Here is a 14,808-nt window from a genome sequence, read left to right as displayed (position 1 = left end):
TCTCAGTCTCGACAGTGCCATATCAAAACTGCTATGGTGCTTTATGATTTAAAATAGTCTCAGACATTCTTTGTGATTTTTATTGAAATGAATGTATTGCCGTGTTTGGGTAGCTGGCTCACCTTTTACATATATCAGTATAAATTATGAGCCGTTTAATTTACTAAAGTATCAGAATTGAAAGCCCTTAAGATAAATTTTTATTTTCATAGTTCTAATAGTGCCTGAACAATGTACTTTCTTACGGAGTTGAGTTATATATAACAAAGTTAACAAAGTGTCACCTGTGTGTTGATGTTTTTTGTCTGCATTCCTTGGTTTACAAACTTCAACTCATGTGATGTTTGCTGTTTATGCCTTTTTTTTTTTTTTTTCTGTTTTTGCTGTACTTGCACACAACATAATTTTTCAATTTGTTTTGTCTTTTGTTTTTGTGCCATTTATTTAGAGCATGGTAGTGTCATGATATGAATTTAAAAAATGCTTGAGTTTGTTGCACAAAGTTTATTTTATATTTATTGTTTGTCTTTGCTATATGGCTGCCTCATTTAATGCTTTTTGTGTGTTGGCTTTAGCTTTAGATATTCATCGCTTAGGTTTTTATTAACCCCTTCAGTTCAGTAACATTTTTTTCTAGCTGCCACCAGATTAATTTATTCAGCTCAAGAGAGACTTTTTGATTTGGAGGGTTAGGACTAGCTTTCATTTTCTTCTTCATTGCTAGAGGCCTCCCTTAGAGTGTGCACATCATCTAAGTGTGGCAAGAAGAACATTTATCATTTGTTATTGAACTGAAGGGGTTAAAACAGCGTAAAAGGTAACCATCCCTCCTCATCCCTGTCCCCTCTCCCCCCTCCCACTCTCCCCGTCCGTGTAGTAACACAAGTGTCTGTCTGCGTGTAGGTGCGGGAGTGGTGTCGCTCTGCCGCCGAACGTGAGGCTTGGCTGCCCCAGGCTGTACGTGGGGTGTTCACAGCCGAGAAGCAGACGTACAGCCCCAATAACACCACCACCTCTTTTACCAACACCTCCACCACCACCACTACCACCACCACCTCCAACAACAACTCCACCTCCTCCCACCATCACCACCACCACCTTCACCACCATCACCCTCCAGCCATATCCAACGCCCTCACTCACGCACTCACCACCTCGCCCGGCCTCAGCCAAGTGGGTACCCAAGCTGTCACCACCACCACCACCACAGTCCTCAGTACCATTCCGGCCCTCTCTGAAAGCCCTCCTCCTCCCTCCTCAACTCCCCCAACCACCAACCATTATCCCACAAACATGCCCCACCACTCCCCGCCCCCCTCCGCGACACCCCCAGACACCCACCACTACCACCACCACCACCACCCCAGAGAGGCCACTCGAGGTGCTACCCAGCGATCCGTCACCAGTGGCGCCCCACAGTCAGGTACACGCGGCAGGCTGTCATGACCTCGGGTGCCATGGTTGTTCTGACTCCGTCCCTCGCTCCCACCTGCCAACTGCCTCCCTACTCCCAATCCATACCTTCCATACTCCCAATTCTTGCCTCGTGCACCCTTATCTCCTGCCTCCCACACTTAATCTCCATCTCCTTTATCATCAGTTGTCTTCCCGTTGGTGCCAGAGCCAGTTCCAACTCCTCTTGCTGCCACCTACTGCCTCCCATACTCCCAGTCCCTACCTTCCCCATACCCACATACTTCTTCACCCTTAGTTTCTGTCACTCTCACTCTTATTCTTGCCTCCCTCATTCCTAACGAGCTACCACTCTCCCAGGTCTAAATTAGCTCGGTCCTCCCTGCTCTCTCCCTTGTTCCAGTTCCTCCCTCACTCTTAATTCATGCTTCCCTCATGCTTTGTGCATCTCCCTCACTCTTTCTTCCAGCCTCCCTCATTTCCCTTTTCTGCCTAGCTCCCCTATTCCTGGTGTTAATTTCACTCTTTCCCACATCCTGTTTCCCTCACCCATATTTCCTGCTTCCCTCACATATATTTCCTGCCTCCTTCGACTGTATTTCCTGCTTCCCTTACCCTTATCTCTATCACTCTTAATTTTTCCTTCCCGCACCCCTTTGTTTTGCCTCTCGGATTCAAGGGTTTGTTCAGTTTCCTGCCTTAGGTTGTACTCTAATGATGTCCCCAGATTGAAATGATTACAATATATGTCCCTCTAGCTTACACATTTATCTCCATTATTTGCCTTTCAGTTAGTTTAGCTTTATTTTTTTCCCCAAGTTTTTTGCATTTGTATATGCCTTGCCTTTTATTTTTTCATGTTCTGTTTAGTGTACTGTATTTTTTTTCTCTCTCTCTCAGTAATCCAGATGCCTTTTCCTCTCACAGTTTCTCATTGGACCCTTGCTTTGTATGTCAGTGACCACATGATATTAGTTACAGTACTTTTCCCACTTCTCAGTGTCCTTGTGTTTTTTTAATTTTGTTTTTAAAGGCTTTGTACATGTTTGCATATGTCAGCCTTATCAGGCATAGGCTATCCATGCGATCTCTGGTGGTATCTGAGTTCAGTCCCTTAATTCCTTCAGCTGGGGGATGTCTTTTTCATTTTATTCTTACTGTCTACAGGTGATTTTATTCAGTTCATGAGACTTTTCAAACTAGAGAAGTTAGATCTAGCTTCTCTTAACCCTTCCACCAGCAGAAATCTCCCCTAAACTGAACAGAATTGCCACTAGGTAGCAAAAATGAAATAGAAAATATAGTATATCATTAGACAGAAGGGCTAAACTATGAAGTCATTTTTGTAGGACTTCATCCTAAAGTCTTGTCAGATTTACCTCTCAGTCCTCAGCCCTCTACATTGACACTCCTGGATGTGTTCACATCATATTTATCTTCCAAGTAATCAGACTACATTCCTCCAGCTCACTTCTCCTGTCATGTCATACAGCTTCCTGCTTTGCGTTTTTGTCTTATATTATTTCCCTTCTCTGCCATTCTCATTTCCATTCTTTGTCTAATCGTGCCATTTCCTGTTTCCTTTCTGTCTTATCTTGCTGTTCCTTGTTTGCCTTTTGTCTAATCCTGGTGTTCCCTACTATCCTTGTGTACATTCTTGTTGGCATAGGTGACTTCATAGCACTTCTTCCTTAGTGATTTTGCATATTGCATCTTCTGTCATTTATATCATTGTACTGTTGAATGTTGGTGTGCATCAGGAGTCAGTCTTAAGCCCCTTGTTGTTTATATGGTACTGTACTTGAAACCCTGTCACTTGACTTCAGAAATGGACTCCTATGGGAGATGTTATATGCTGATGCTTTGGTGTTGATTGCAGAGAATGAAAGGGAGGCAGAGGAAAGATTTAGGAAATGGAAAGATGGTATGGGGCACATGGGCTTAAGAGTAAATGCAGATAAAACAAAAGTGATGGTATCTAGGGCTGGGCGTGGTATTGTCAAAGAAGAAGGGGAGTGTCCATTTGCAGTTTGCCACAAGGGCATGGGAAGTAATTCCATCTTGTGCAGTGTTTGTGATAAGTGGGTGCATAAGAGATGTTGTATTAGAGGTAGACTGCAAGATAACACTGATTTCATACATGTGGTGTGTCGGGGAGAGCACGTGGAGATTGCCAGACATGAAAGAATTGAACTCTCTGGTGAGTCTCTTGAGTATCTGGAGGACTTTAGTTTATTTTGGAGACATGTTATATGCTGGAGATGGGGCTGGAGCTACCTCTGTGGCTAGAGTAAGGAGTGGTTGGAAGAAGTTCAGGGAGCTATTTCCTCTCCTGACATTGAGAGGGCTCTCCCTTCATGCTAAGGGATCTTTTTATGCAGCATGTGTTAGGAGTGTAATGCTGTATGGTAGTGAGACCTGGGGAGTAAAGGAAGAGGATGTTCGCAGGCTCAAACGTGCTGAAATGGCAATGATTAGGTGGATGTGCAGTGCGAGGCCTGGGGGGGTTAGGTTTATGATGGAAGTGTTGAGAGGTAGGATGGGACTGAAGTGTAGTAGTGTTGTTCTGGTGAGGGGTAGATTGAGATGGTTTGGACATGTGGAGAGGATAGGGGATGATAATTGGGTGTAGAAAGTGACAAGTGTTAATGTTAGGGGTAGGGTAGCAAAAGGTAGACCAAAAAAGACCTGGGACAAGGTAATTGAATGCGACCTCAGGGATAAGGGACTAAATAGGGAAGCTGCTAGAGATTGAGCAGCATGAAGAGCCACCATTAGGTGACCAAGGCCGATGCATGCAAGCATGTTGGGGCTTTCATAAACGAAAACAAAAACTATTGACTTGGATTGCTTCAGTACCATAAAGGTGAGAAATGGAAGAGTTAGGTGACTGTCAGTTCTTCACATATATAACTGGTCAACATTGGAACTCTTTTGTTAAACTGTTATTCCCAATGTCTGTGACCCCCATTTTTTAAAAACGTGTGCCTGTGCATCTCAAAATTAACGGAGTGAAATTTTGGCTCTGTTTTGAAAAGGATATATTTCTGTAGGCATCCAGCCTTTGATTCTCTCCTTTTTACATAAGAAAATTGTGCAAGATCATTCACCAAGAAAGTGGTGTTATGAAATTTCCTAAACCAAGAAAAATGTAATCCTGTATCCTAAACCCACATCCCAGGTCCTTAAACTCCCTTTCCCCATGCCCAATGCTGCTGGTGGTGGTTTGCCGGGCTTGTCTGTGGTGCTGGTGGTGTGGCGGTGTGGGGGCTTCCTCTCACAGTATCCACACATTCCATCATGTGTTCATTTGCCCTTTGTGCACAAGTTTGATTTGGCTTTCAGAATTATGTTACTTGTTACAGTGAGTCCTCATTATATGCCATTGTGTTCTATGTTCCAATAATCCACAGTCTTAAATCAAGTTAAATAAAACCAAATGATGCCATGCATATTCTAATGGAATCCCCATATTGAGGTTGGCTTTGGTAAAGTATAACTGATGTGTTCTATGGACTAGAATTTAAACCAAGACCCTGAACCAGCTATTCACTTACTGTAAGTAAATTCCAGAAAATATAAATAATAAAGATTCTTTGCTACTAATAAATCTGAATTGTTAGTTTCTCCTAATTTACAGTAAGAGTTGTAGATGCTGTTTAGTAATAAGCATCACTGACATATATTGAGGACTGTAGTTGCCTGCACTGCTATGATCTCAGAAATGCACAAGTGTTAGTTTGAATTCAGAAATTTGTAGTTCAACATGTATGTGTGCTTTGCTTTTAAATTATGATATACAGCAATAAAAATGTTGAAATATTTAAAAAATAAACATTCTGCAATGTTATGATATTTGTCATTTGAGTTATAGGTGTATACAGTGATAATTTTTTGCAGGTGCAGGTGTATGCAATAACGATAAGTTTTATTTATTTTGCAGTATCTACCAACTCTGTGCCAGCTTGGCGGGGTGAAGGGCTCCGGGGGCAACCCTCACCCCCCTGTGGGCCCCCTGCTGTCCGGGGCCACGTCCACGATGGGGTCTGGGGCCGGGGGGTCCCTGCGTCAAGCAGCAGGAGCAGTGACCGGCCACCTACCCCTGGGCACCCTCCACCAGTCACTGCCGCGCCACCACACGGTCACCCTGCCTCGCAACACAGCCGCAGCCACCACCACCAGCCTTCATCACGCCACCCTTAACCCTGACGAGGAAAGTGAATCATACAAGACGTACTCACGGGATTCTGGCCATGGCACATATGAGCAGGAGGATTCCCCCAGAACCAACTGGACTGGTGCCCACCATCACCACCGCTACTCCAACTCCCTCACTGCTGACCTCAAGAATGCTTACCTGGCCAAGCTCAATAATATTAGTGCTACTGCTGGTCTGGATGGAGGCAACATGTCCTTTCCAAGCATGGAGCCAGGGAACAAGGTGGTTGCCATACCTAACAGTTACGCTACACAGGTTTCTCCTGTAGCTGTACCACCTGCAGTGGCTGCCATGCTGAGGGGCAACACCAACACTGTACGCTCTCACTCACCTTATCACACGTACATGGAAATTGAGACGGAAGCAGACCCAGTGTATGAGGAGATTGAGCGAGAACGTTGGGCTGGGAGATCTGGTCTGGGAGCTTCACCTGTGCAGGAGGGGATGCAGGTATCAGACCTCTCAGATGAGGATGTGAAACGAGGCACCCCCAGTGATATGAGTCGCCAGTCTTCACGCAGCTATGGCGACGCCCGGCCCCTGTTGCCATACCATCACTCCCCTGCACATCACTACCCTAAGAGCCCTCAGGATCAACAGTTTGCTTTGAGTGAGGAACGGCTGCGGGATTTCAATGCCGCCCAAATGAGCAGGGACCTGGAACAGCTGCAGCAAGCACACCACCCATTCTCCAGGGATAACTTGATGACGGTGGCAGTGCTAAATGGTGAACAAGTTGTGTGTCGCCTCACCTCCCCCACCACCTCACAGGCTCCCCAGTCCTTGCCAGTTATTCATGAGGGAACCACACGAGGCCTTATGGTGTCGCAGCAGGGCCCCGCCACCAATGGGTTTCCAGCGCATGTGGTGGTGTCACGGCCTTCACATTACAAGACTCAGCAGTTCAGTGAGTGTTAGTAGTGACCAAAAGCTGTGACTTTGGAAACTGATGATACTATTTAGTGAGAAAGCTCTGACACCAATAGAAATATCACTCTTATATACTGTACATGGGATAGAAACAATGTATTTACTGCTGCTGCTCTCAGTTATAATAGAAGCTGAATATAAGTACAGCTTAGAGGAAACACACAGGAGTGTTTATTATACTTCAATTATAGACTTCAGTAAGTGTGCTTTATGGCTGGTACTTGGAAAAATGCCACTATAATTTTGTCCAGCATAAATAAACTAATGGTGCAAGGAATTTCATATTTTATCATTTTTTCAGGAAGTTAATCGTGAAGTTTTGTAGCAGAGTGATTCCTGTAAAACAGTTATGGAGCATATGCATTTTGCAGGTGTGGATGATATACATAGCAGCTGCAATACCTAGTCGATGTATGTTTTATTTATTGGTCTCACTCATTTACTTGCCACAGAACTTGTACAGCTCTGTGAGAATGGTGTTGAAGACACTGAGATCCGTGTATTTAAGAAGGGAGGACTTTTTAGTTTAAAGGTTAACATTCCAGACAATGATTAAGTTTCCGTTATAATCTTTCATTTCGCCTCAGTGCCACAGAGCTCTCAACTTCGCTTCAGAATCACACCAATAAACTTGAATGGCTATTAGAGGAAGTGCCTTTTTTGGTCTGAGGAGTGTATATGTATAAAAGAATATTTGGATGTATATAACGGTGTACATAGATATATTTATATGTACGTTTTCTTAATGAAAAGCCAAAGCTTTTAGTTGTAGAAGAATCTTTGAAAGTCATTTCCAACAGGCCTTTTCTTTGCTTAGAGGAAGAGAAACACTGGTATGTTTCTATGAAGTAAGTATAGACCACGTTGGCTCATATATTCTTCAGTTCAGCAGGTTCCCTAGCACCTCTTCTTTGCCACTTTATTTCGGCATATGGCATATTAGTATTATTTTACTTGATGGCAGCCTGTATTGTATGTATGGAGACAAACAAATGTGGAAGTGAAGCAGTATTGTGGTGTTATGAATGAGTTAGAAAGCATTAGAAGATGGTTTGGCCATGTAGAGAGAGACTGACTAGCATAGTGTATGTGAGGGAGGTGGGTGGAGAAAATGGGAGGGGGAGATTGAGGATGAAATTAATGGAAGGATGCAGTGGAGAGGTGTATGAGTGAGGGTGGTGTGAGTTGATGGGAAGGCAGCTTGATGGTGGAGTCAAGGTGACTCATTTGTGGTAACCCCTTACAAAATCAAGACGTAGATATTATTTGCACAAATTGTGTGTCAGTAATATCATTATCATCATCCCACTTTTTTTTTTTTCCCCAACTGCAAGTGGGATAAGGTAGGGTTCAGAAAGCAAGAAAAGGGAAAGAATATGATTGTGGGAAACTTTTTGAACACTTCTCACATCTGCCACTCAGTTCTTAGTTCATCATCATCATCATCATCATCATCATCATCCAATCCTACATTGCCCCATGAGGAGCGTAGAAGCCCGGGGCTAGGCAACGTGGTCCTGACATTTAAGATGAGAGTAACCAGCCTCACTCATCCCTGAGTGGCATTACATGAGCAATATACCCCAACCACCCCTTGGATATAAACCTTCACCGGCTCAATCCGATTGAAGCTCTGTAAGTACCCACTAAACCACCAGGCGCCAACTTTGGTTATATGGTTACCACCCAGCATAGTAAATGGTTTCCTGGCGTACAGGAAACCATTTGGGTTGTCACTCAGTGTAAAGTCACCCACAGGCAGAAGGAAGAGGAAAGAATGAAAAAGACAGAAGAGGGAGTATAAAGTCACCTGCAGGCAGAAGCATGAGGAAAAAATGAGGGAAAGAAAGAAGAGGATGGAAGGAAAGAAGGATGGAGGAGAAGAAAGGGCAGACACCTGAGAGCAGCACTACACTGAGTGAGTGGATGGTGAGCGCCCCCACCTACCACAAGTTCCCTGTTAATAATAAAAGTACAGAAGTAACATACAACCTGATAAGTATGTGAACTATTCAAATAAATCACTGGGGAAGAGGTGCTAGGAGGTCTCCAGAATTGACAAATGTATGACCCATTGAGTTAAACGTGTGGTAAATGACTATATTATTTGGTGTACCTGAATCAGTCATGGGGAAATTTAACATACTGTATTTCCTGAGTGATCATTTGTAGTTGATAATATTCAGAACAGTAGAATCGTAGACAAGATTCATTAGGGGAAAAAATAGCTTGGGGGAGTCAAAACATTTTCCCCTCAAGTGATTCAGGTTCACCTCTGTCAATCATTTTCGCTGGCAGAAGTTCCCAGGTTGTAAGTGGTTGACAGCTGTATTATTGGCTACTTGAATCCAGGTGACATCATCTTTGATTAGTTTATTTTTGCTGTTACCAGTCAATTTTTTTCATCTTAGGAGAACAGTTAGGTAGCAGAGGGGTTAATAAAAGCAATATCAAACCCCCCTGTTTGAGAAAGTCTTTCTCTTAAGCTGAATAAAAACCTATGAAAATAGCAGGAAATAAATTGAAATGTCATTGGAGTGAAGGGGTAAAACTCAGAATCTTGAGGGGAAAATGAAAACCCCAAGTTTTGTTGGTCATTTATGGGATGCCTGTGGTTATTACTGTAAATTTTGATTAGCCTGCAGGCCACATTACAGAGTGCAGTCAGTTACAGTGCAGAAAAATCAGGCATTTTAAAAAGCATTGTAAAAAATGGGACTTGCACCACTTTGCCATCTCAGTTTTAATAATACAGCTGTGAACCTTGTGGCCCCTAAGTGCAAGACATCTGTAGTTTGTGAGGCTTGTAAACTCGGGCTTTTATGGTTCCAGGTCCAGTTAATATGAAGTTTTGGGGCATACAGTCTGCAATTAAAAGTCTAGATGCTACTGCAAGTAATGGCACTATGATAGTTAGATTAGCTTACAGTAATTAAATCAGTGACCTAAACAAGCATATGAATCATTGAAATTGCAGTGCGAGCCGTAGCTAACTGAACGTTGATGCCATGGTCTAATGAGGCAGAGAGTAGACTACAGTACAGATTGAAGGATTGGGCATTTAATGCCAACCTAGGGCTGTTGATCATTGTCTTGAAGGGCATCCTATCACAATATGAACAGGAGAGGAGTGCGTAGCATAAAATCTGCATTATCTCTGCGTAATTGAACTGAACTGGAACCAAAATGTTTAGAGTTGTGAAGCCACCTAGACTGCTGGATGTGTGCTCAGTGCCTCCCCTGCCCTTTCACCTCCCAGTTTGTGCCTCTCCTTCTTGTTACAGTTGGCAAGGGTGGATCCAGCATTCAATACTTAGGCTTGCATCCTTCCTCCATTATGGTGGGCATGTAGCATCCATCTAGCAACACACTCCTGCTCCTTTTCTGTCCATCTCTAATGCAAGAGTTAACTGATACCCTCAATCCTTCCTGTATGCAACAGGTCAGTTCTGGAACTGTCTTCCTCAGTCTGTATTTCCTTCTGCGTATGATGTTATTTTTTAAATGCAATGGGTCCAGGTACTTTATGTCGAAGTGAACAGATCCTAAATTTATCTGTGTTTTGTCTAGTTTTCCTGGAAGGAATAAGTTGCATGCTTCCAGCCTTAGTTTTTTTCTTTCATGCATAAGAAAGAAGGCCCTTTTTACTTGCTCTCAGCTGAATAAAATAACCTAGCATTAGCTGATATAGAATACAGCAATACTGATGTTGGTCATCTCCTTACTGTTAACACTCAGACTTCTATGACTCTGAATAAAATCATCGGGCATCAGCTGGAACATAATAATAAAATTGTCTCAACCATGAGAGAGTTAATGGTGATACAGTTGACACCCTCATGCCTGCATGACTCACCATTACCGAGAATCATCAATTGGGTTAAATTCGCATGATTAGGAATTTTCAAATGTATTTCTGCTTTTCATTCACAGAATCAAAGTACGTGGAAGAAAATTATCAAAAATGAAAAAAGAGGGGATCTGCCACTGGTTGATCAGCTGCTCAGGTGCCCATCAGAAAGAAAATCTCTCTCTCTCTCTCTCTCTCTCTCTCTCTCTCTCTCTCTCATCTACTTTTTTGTCTAATCTGTCTGACTCCATTTATCTTCCTGCCTATCAGTTTGTGTATTCATGTATCAGCCTGTCTGTCTACCTTTTCTTGCCTCCATGGATTCACCTACACTTCCCACTACAACTGCTGCCGAGTCCTGACACAAACACTGCAGGTACTAGTTATAGCATAGTCAGCTGTGGGACTTCCTTCTGCCACCCCTCTGTTCTCTCACTTGTAAGCTGTGATACGTTTAATAGATAATCAGTGTAAAAGATGACAATAAAACATTTAAATAGAAGCTGACATTTATAAATACCATATCATTTTTTTTTTTTTTTTCCCCTCCCCAGTTGGTTACCTTGTATTGTGTGGTAGGAGGGGGTGTCCACCATCCACCCAGAGTAGTGCTACCTTAGGTGACTCTACACTCCTGTAATCCAGGAGACCATTTACTGTGCTGGGTGGTAACCATATAACCAAATCATGCCAACTGATTAGGGTTGCCAGTGTAGCTTTGTTACAGTGAGACTTAAGGTATTTATTTCCATTTAGCAACAGTTTATTGTGGATATTTATTAAGTACAGTAGAAACAATATTGTAGCAGTTCCGGCTCATTGTTTAACTGTTTTTCATGTTTGTATTGTATTTGTGTTTAGTGACTTTGTAACACACTTTAACAGGTTTTGTGAGGATTTAGCAATGGTGCTGGTGATGTAGTGGATTAAGGTGCTTCATCCAGTCAGGGCCCACAAGGGTTTACATCCATGGAATGATTGGGGTTCATGGTTCTCATAATGCAGTTCAAGAGCAGGTAAGCCTGGTTGCCCCCGTCTTAACTGTTGACGAGTAGCCTAGTTCTGAACCCCTGTGCTCCTGACAATGCAGTAAAGGTTTTAACGACGGGTGGATGGGCAGTTGTTTTATGCATGACGGTCATGCCGGTTAAGGTAGAGCAGCGAGAAGTGGTCTATAATGGTTAGAAGGTTGGGGTTTAGTGCTCTTAAAATGCTCCCTTGGGTAAGACCTGGAAGGATGAATGTGTACGAAGAATTACGGTAATTATGTACATAGGAGCACATGAGGAGGGTTTGTTAGCACCCCCTAATTAACCAGAGAGGTTCGTTTATGATGAAAAATAAAAGATGTTTGGTGATGACCTGTGAGGTGGAGCTAAGGTGCTCAGAGCTTGAATAATGTGTGAATATGTGGCCCATTTCAAAGTCCATACTTTCAGAAGTTATCCCACTTTTGAACTTTCTCCAACCCTCCCCCCCAATCTTTAACTGCACATGGTTACATAAGGGTGTTTTTCTTAATTGTTTGCCTAGGGACCATGCAGTTATGTAGGGCAAGGAGAGATCCCAGGAGAGTGCTACATCTCAATAGAAATGCCTTGCCCAGATATGGGCTTGAGGTGCCCTAGTGCCAACCTTAGTCGTGAAGCATGAACACTGTCACTGAGAGATTCTGGCCCTAGAGTCAGTATGCCAGTGTGTGAATTGTATAATTCAAACAGGGTTGATTTAAGCCAAACAGTGCAAGAATTAAGGGTCAGGCAAGGATGAGGTGATTTGATTTTGAGAACAAAGATGAAGGTACTAACAAGAACAAAGGGTTGACCCCTATGCCCGGTGTCGTATGCACGAAGTGACTTATGCAGAAGTTACCATTCCGCTAAGTGTGCATTTGCTGAGTGCCTGTGCTTAGGGTATCTGCATGTTAGCTCAAGTATTTTGCCATTTATCAACAACATTTTATAAAATATATGTGTCTTGGAGATAGTTGTATGTCTTATCGACCTACATGTAACTCTAGGTCAATATATAGATATATATAAATAAATATACATATGTGTGCTACAGGCAGACTGTGAAATAGTTATTTCATGAAGTGAAGTTAGTTTAATTTAGGTTTATTTAAGTTAGGTTTATCTAGGATGAGGTTAGGTTAGGTTAGTGTAGGTTTGGTAAGGTTAGATTAATTTAGGCTGAATAGATACGGGAATGGTAACTTCCTGCATAAAGTCACTCCGTGCATATGACACCTGTTGAAAGACGCAGGCATGGCTCTTTCAGTGGCCTTTGTTTTACACTGACACACCCTAGGCCATGGATTCATTAACAGAACACCAACGCAGAGAATAGGAACTCAGGGAATATTGAATTACATAGTCTGATTACAGTAGAAAAGTAGAGGTGAAAATGAGTGAGACAAGCTATAACCAAATTTATTATAATTTTATGTTTTTTATTATATTAATTTATTCTGTCCTATTAGTGTGCAGTTGGAGTGGAATAATGAAGTTTTATGGGGGAACTGAATGCCCATATTGGTTTAAATAATGAGAGGGTGAACAAGAACGGAGAGATGGCAACGGACTTCACAGAAAAGGCCCAGCTTAAGATAATGAGCTGGGAGCTAGAAGATCCAGTAACATGGAGTGACAGAGGTACAGAATCAGCAATTGATTATATAATAATAAGTCATGACGTTGAGACATATGGCTGCAAAATATGGAAAACAGAGAATGTTGACATTTCTGACCATATAATGATTAGAATTACTTGTGGAAAAACAAATAGGTGAAAATAAATAAAAAAGACAGAGTGGAAAAAGAAGTGAGATATAGCTAATGCGAATTGGCAGAAATACAGTCAGAATCTAGATAACCAGATACGTGAGGAGGAGGAGAAGAGAGGGAGCTCTATTAATGATTGGGAAAAAGACATTAAAAAGGCCATAATTCAGGAGGCAAGAGGGACAATAGGAATTTAAAAATTTAAGGTAGCAAAGACAAAATTAAAAGGCTGGTGGGACGAGGAAGTAGAACTAGCAATTGAAGACAGGAAGAGATAAAACAGGGTACACAGAATATGGGGAAAAATTATAAAAATACATGGAGAACAGTATAGACTGGACTGGGAAAGAGCATGGAAAGGATACACAGAGGCAAAACAGACAGCAAAGATAAGCAGGAGAAAAATAGGAAAGTGGGAAGAAGAACAAGCTCAAAAACTAAATGATCGATATGCCCCGAAGGGAGAGAGAAAGAGAAGGGTGGAAAAGGTTGAAGAGAAACCTTGGAGAAAGAGATGTAGACCAGTGTATTAAGTTAAAAATAAAGCGTAAAGAAACAAAACATGAGGAAGAAATTTGATCCATTGTAGAAGGATATTGAAAGAAAGTAATGCTGAAAGACAATGAGGAAGAATCCACAGAGAATATTTGGATATATAATGATAGCAAAGAAATGGGATATGTAAGGATGGAAGAAAAGATGTAGAAAAGGCTGTTAAAGCAATCAAGAATGGAAAGACAGGGGGAACAGATGGAATAGTAGGTGAACATATGAAATCTATCTATCGATCTATTGCTAGACGCCTCAATCCTGTACGGGGTGGCCACAAACAAATCGCCTCCAAGTCGCCCTGTCCCCTGCCATTTCACTGCCCTGCTCCCAACTCACACACCCCTGTCTCATATACCTCTCCATCCCATTCCTCCATCTCATCCTCGGCCTCCCCCTGCCTCTTCCCCCCTCCACCTCACTCACATACACACTCTTCGTCAGTCTTTCACCCTCCATAACAATAACATCGGTGTGCATCAAGACTGTGTTTTTCCCCTACGTTAATCAACATTTATTTGAAAGAACTGTTAATAAGAATCAGGAAATCAGGCAAAGGAGTGAGGATTGGAGATTGGAAGTGGGATGCCTTGCTTATGCAGATGTAGTACTCATGGCAGAAAACAGGAAAGACACAGAAGATCTACTGGAAATAGCTGACAGATTTGGGAGGGAATGGAACCTAAGATTCAGTGCAGGAAAATGCAAGGTGATGGAATTTAATAACTGGGAGAAGAACCAGTGGGTTATTGGGAACAATGTAATGGAAACAGTAGATAAATACAAGTACTTAGGTACAGTATAGAAGTGAGTAGGGAAGGAATAGGAGGAGAGAAACAAAGAAAGATTAATGAAGGGAAAGCTCGGAAGTTGGCAGGCATGATTATAAATGAAGGGTGTAGAGTGATTAACAAGTATAATGTGGGTAAGAGTCTATGGAAAGGAATAACAGTGCCTTATTGTCTCTATGGATCGGAAATAACAAACAACCGAGATGGAGATATTATGAAGCTAGAAAAAGTACAAAACATAGTGGGTAGATGGGGCCTGGGGGCCCCAAGAAG

At 42.4% G+C, this 14,808-nt stretch overlaps 1 protein-coding gene across 1 annotated transcript in view; it reads left to right on the top strand.

The window, feature by feature from the left end:
* The window catches only part of LOC145405617 (latrophilin Cirl-like), a 153,886-nt gene extending 147,274 nt beyond the window's left edge, over positions 1–6,612 (top strand). The window contains exons 7-8 of the mRNA XM_080276944.1: positions 904–1,173; positions 5,357–6,612. Of these exons, the coding sequence (XP_080133070.1) occupies positions 904–1,173; positions 5,357–6,550 (1,464 nt within the window). The 3' untranslated portion in view covers positions 6,551–6,612. The remainder of the gene's footprint in view (positions 1–903; positions 1,174–5,356) is intronic.
* Positions 6,613–14,808: the final 8,196 nt, after the last annotated feature.

The sequence above is a fragment of the Coenobita brevimanus genome, chromosome 67 (assembly GCF_032717465.1).
Source record: "Coenobita brevimanus isolate Jiangsu-jjx chromosome 67, ASM3271746v2, whole genome shotgun sequence".
Lineage (NCBI taxonomy): Eukaryota > Metazoa > Arthropoda > Malacostraca > Decapoda > Coenobitidae > Coenobita > Coenobita brevimanus.
This window is presented reverse-complemented; position numbering and strand designations above follow the sequence as displayed.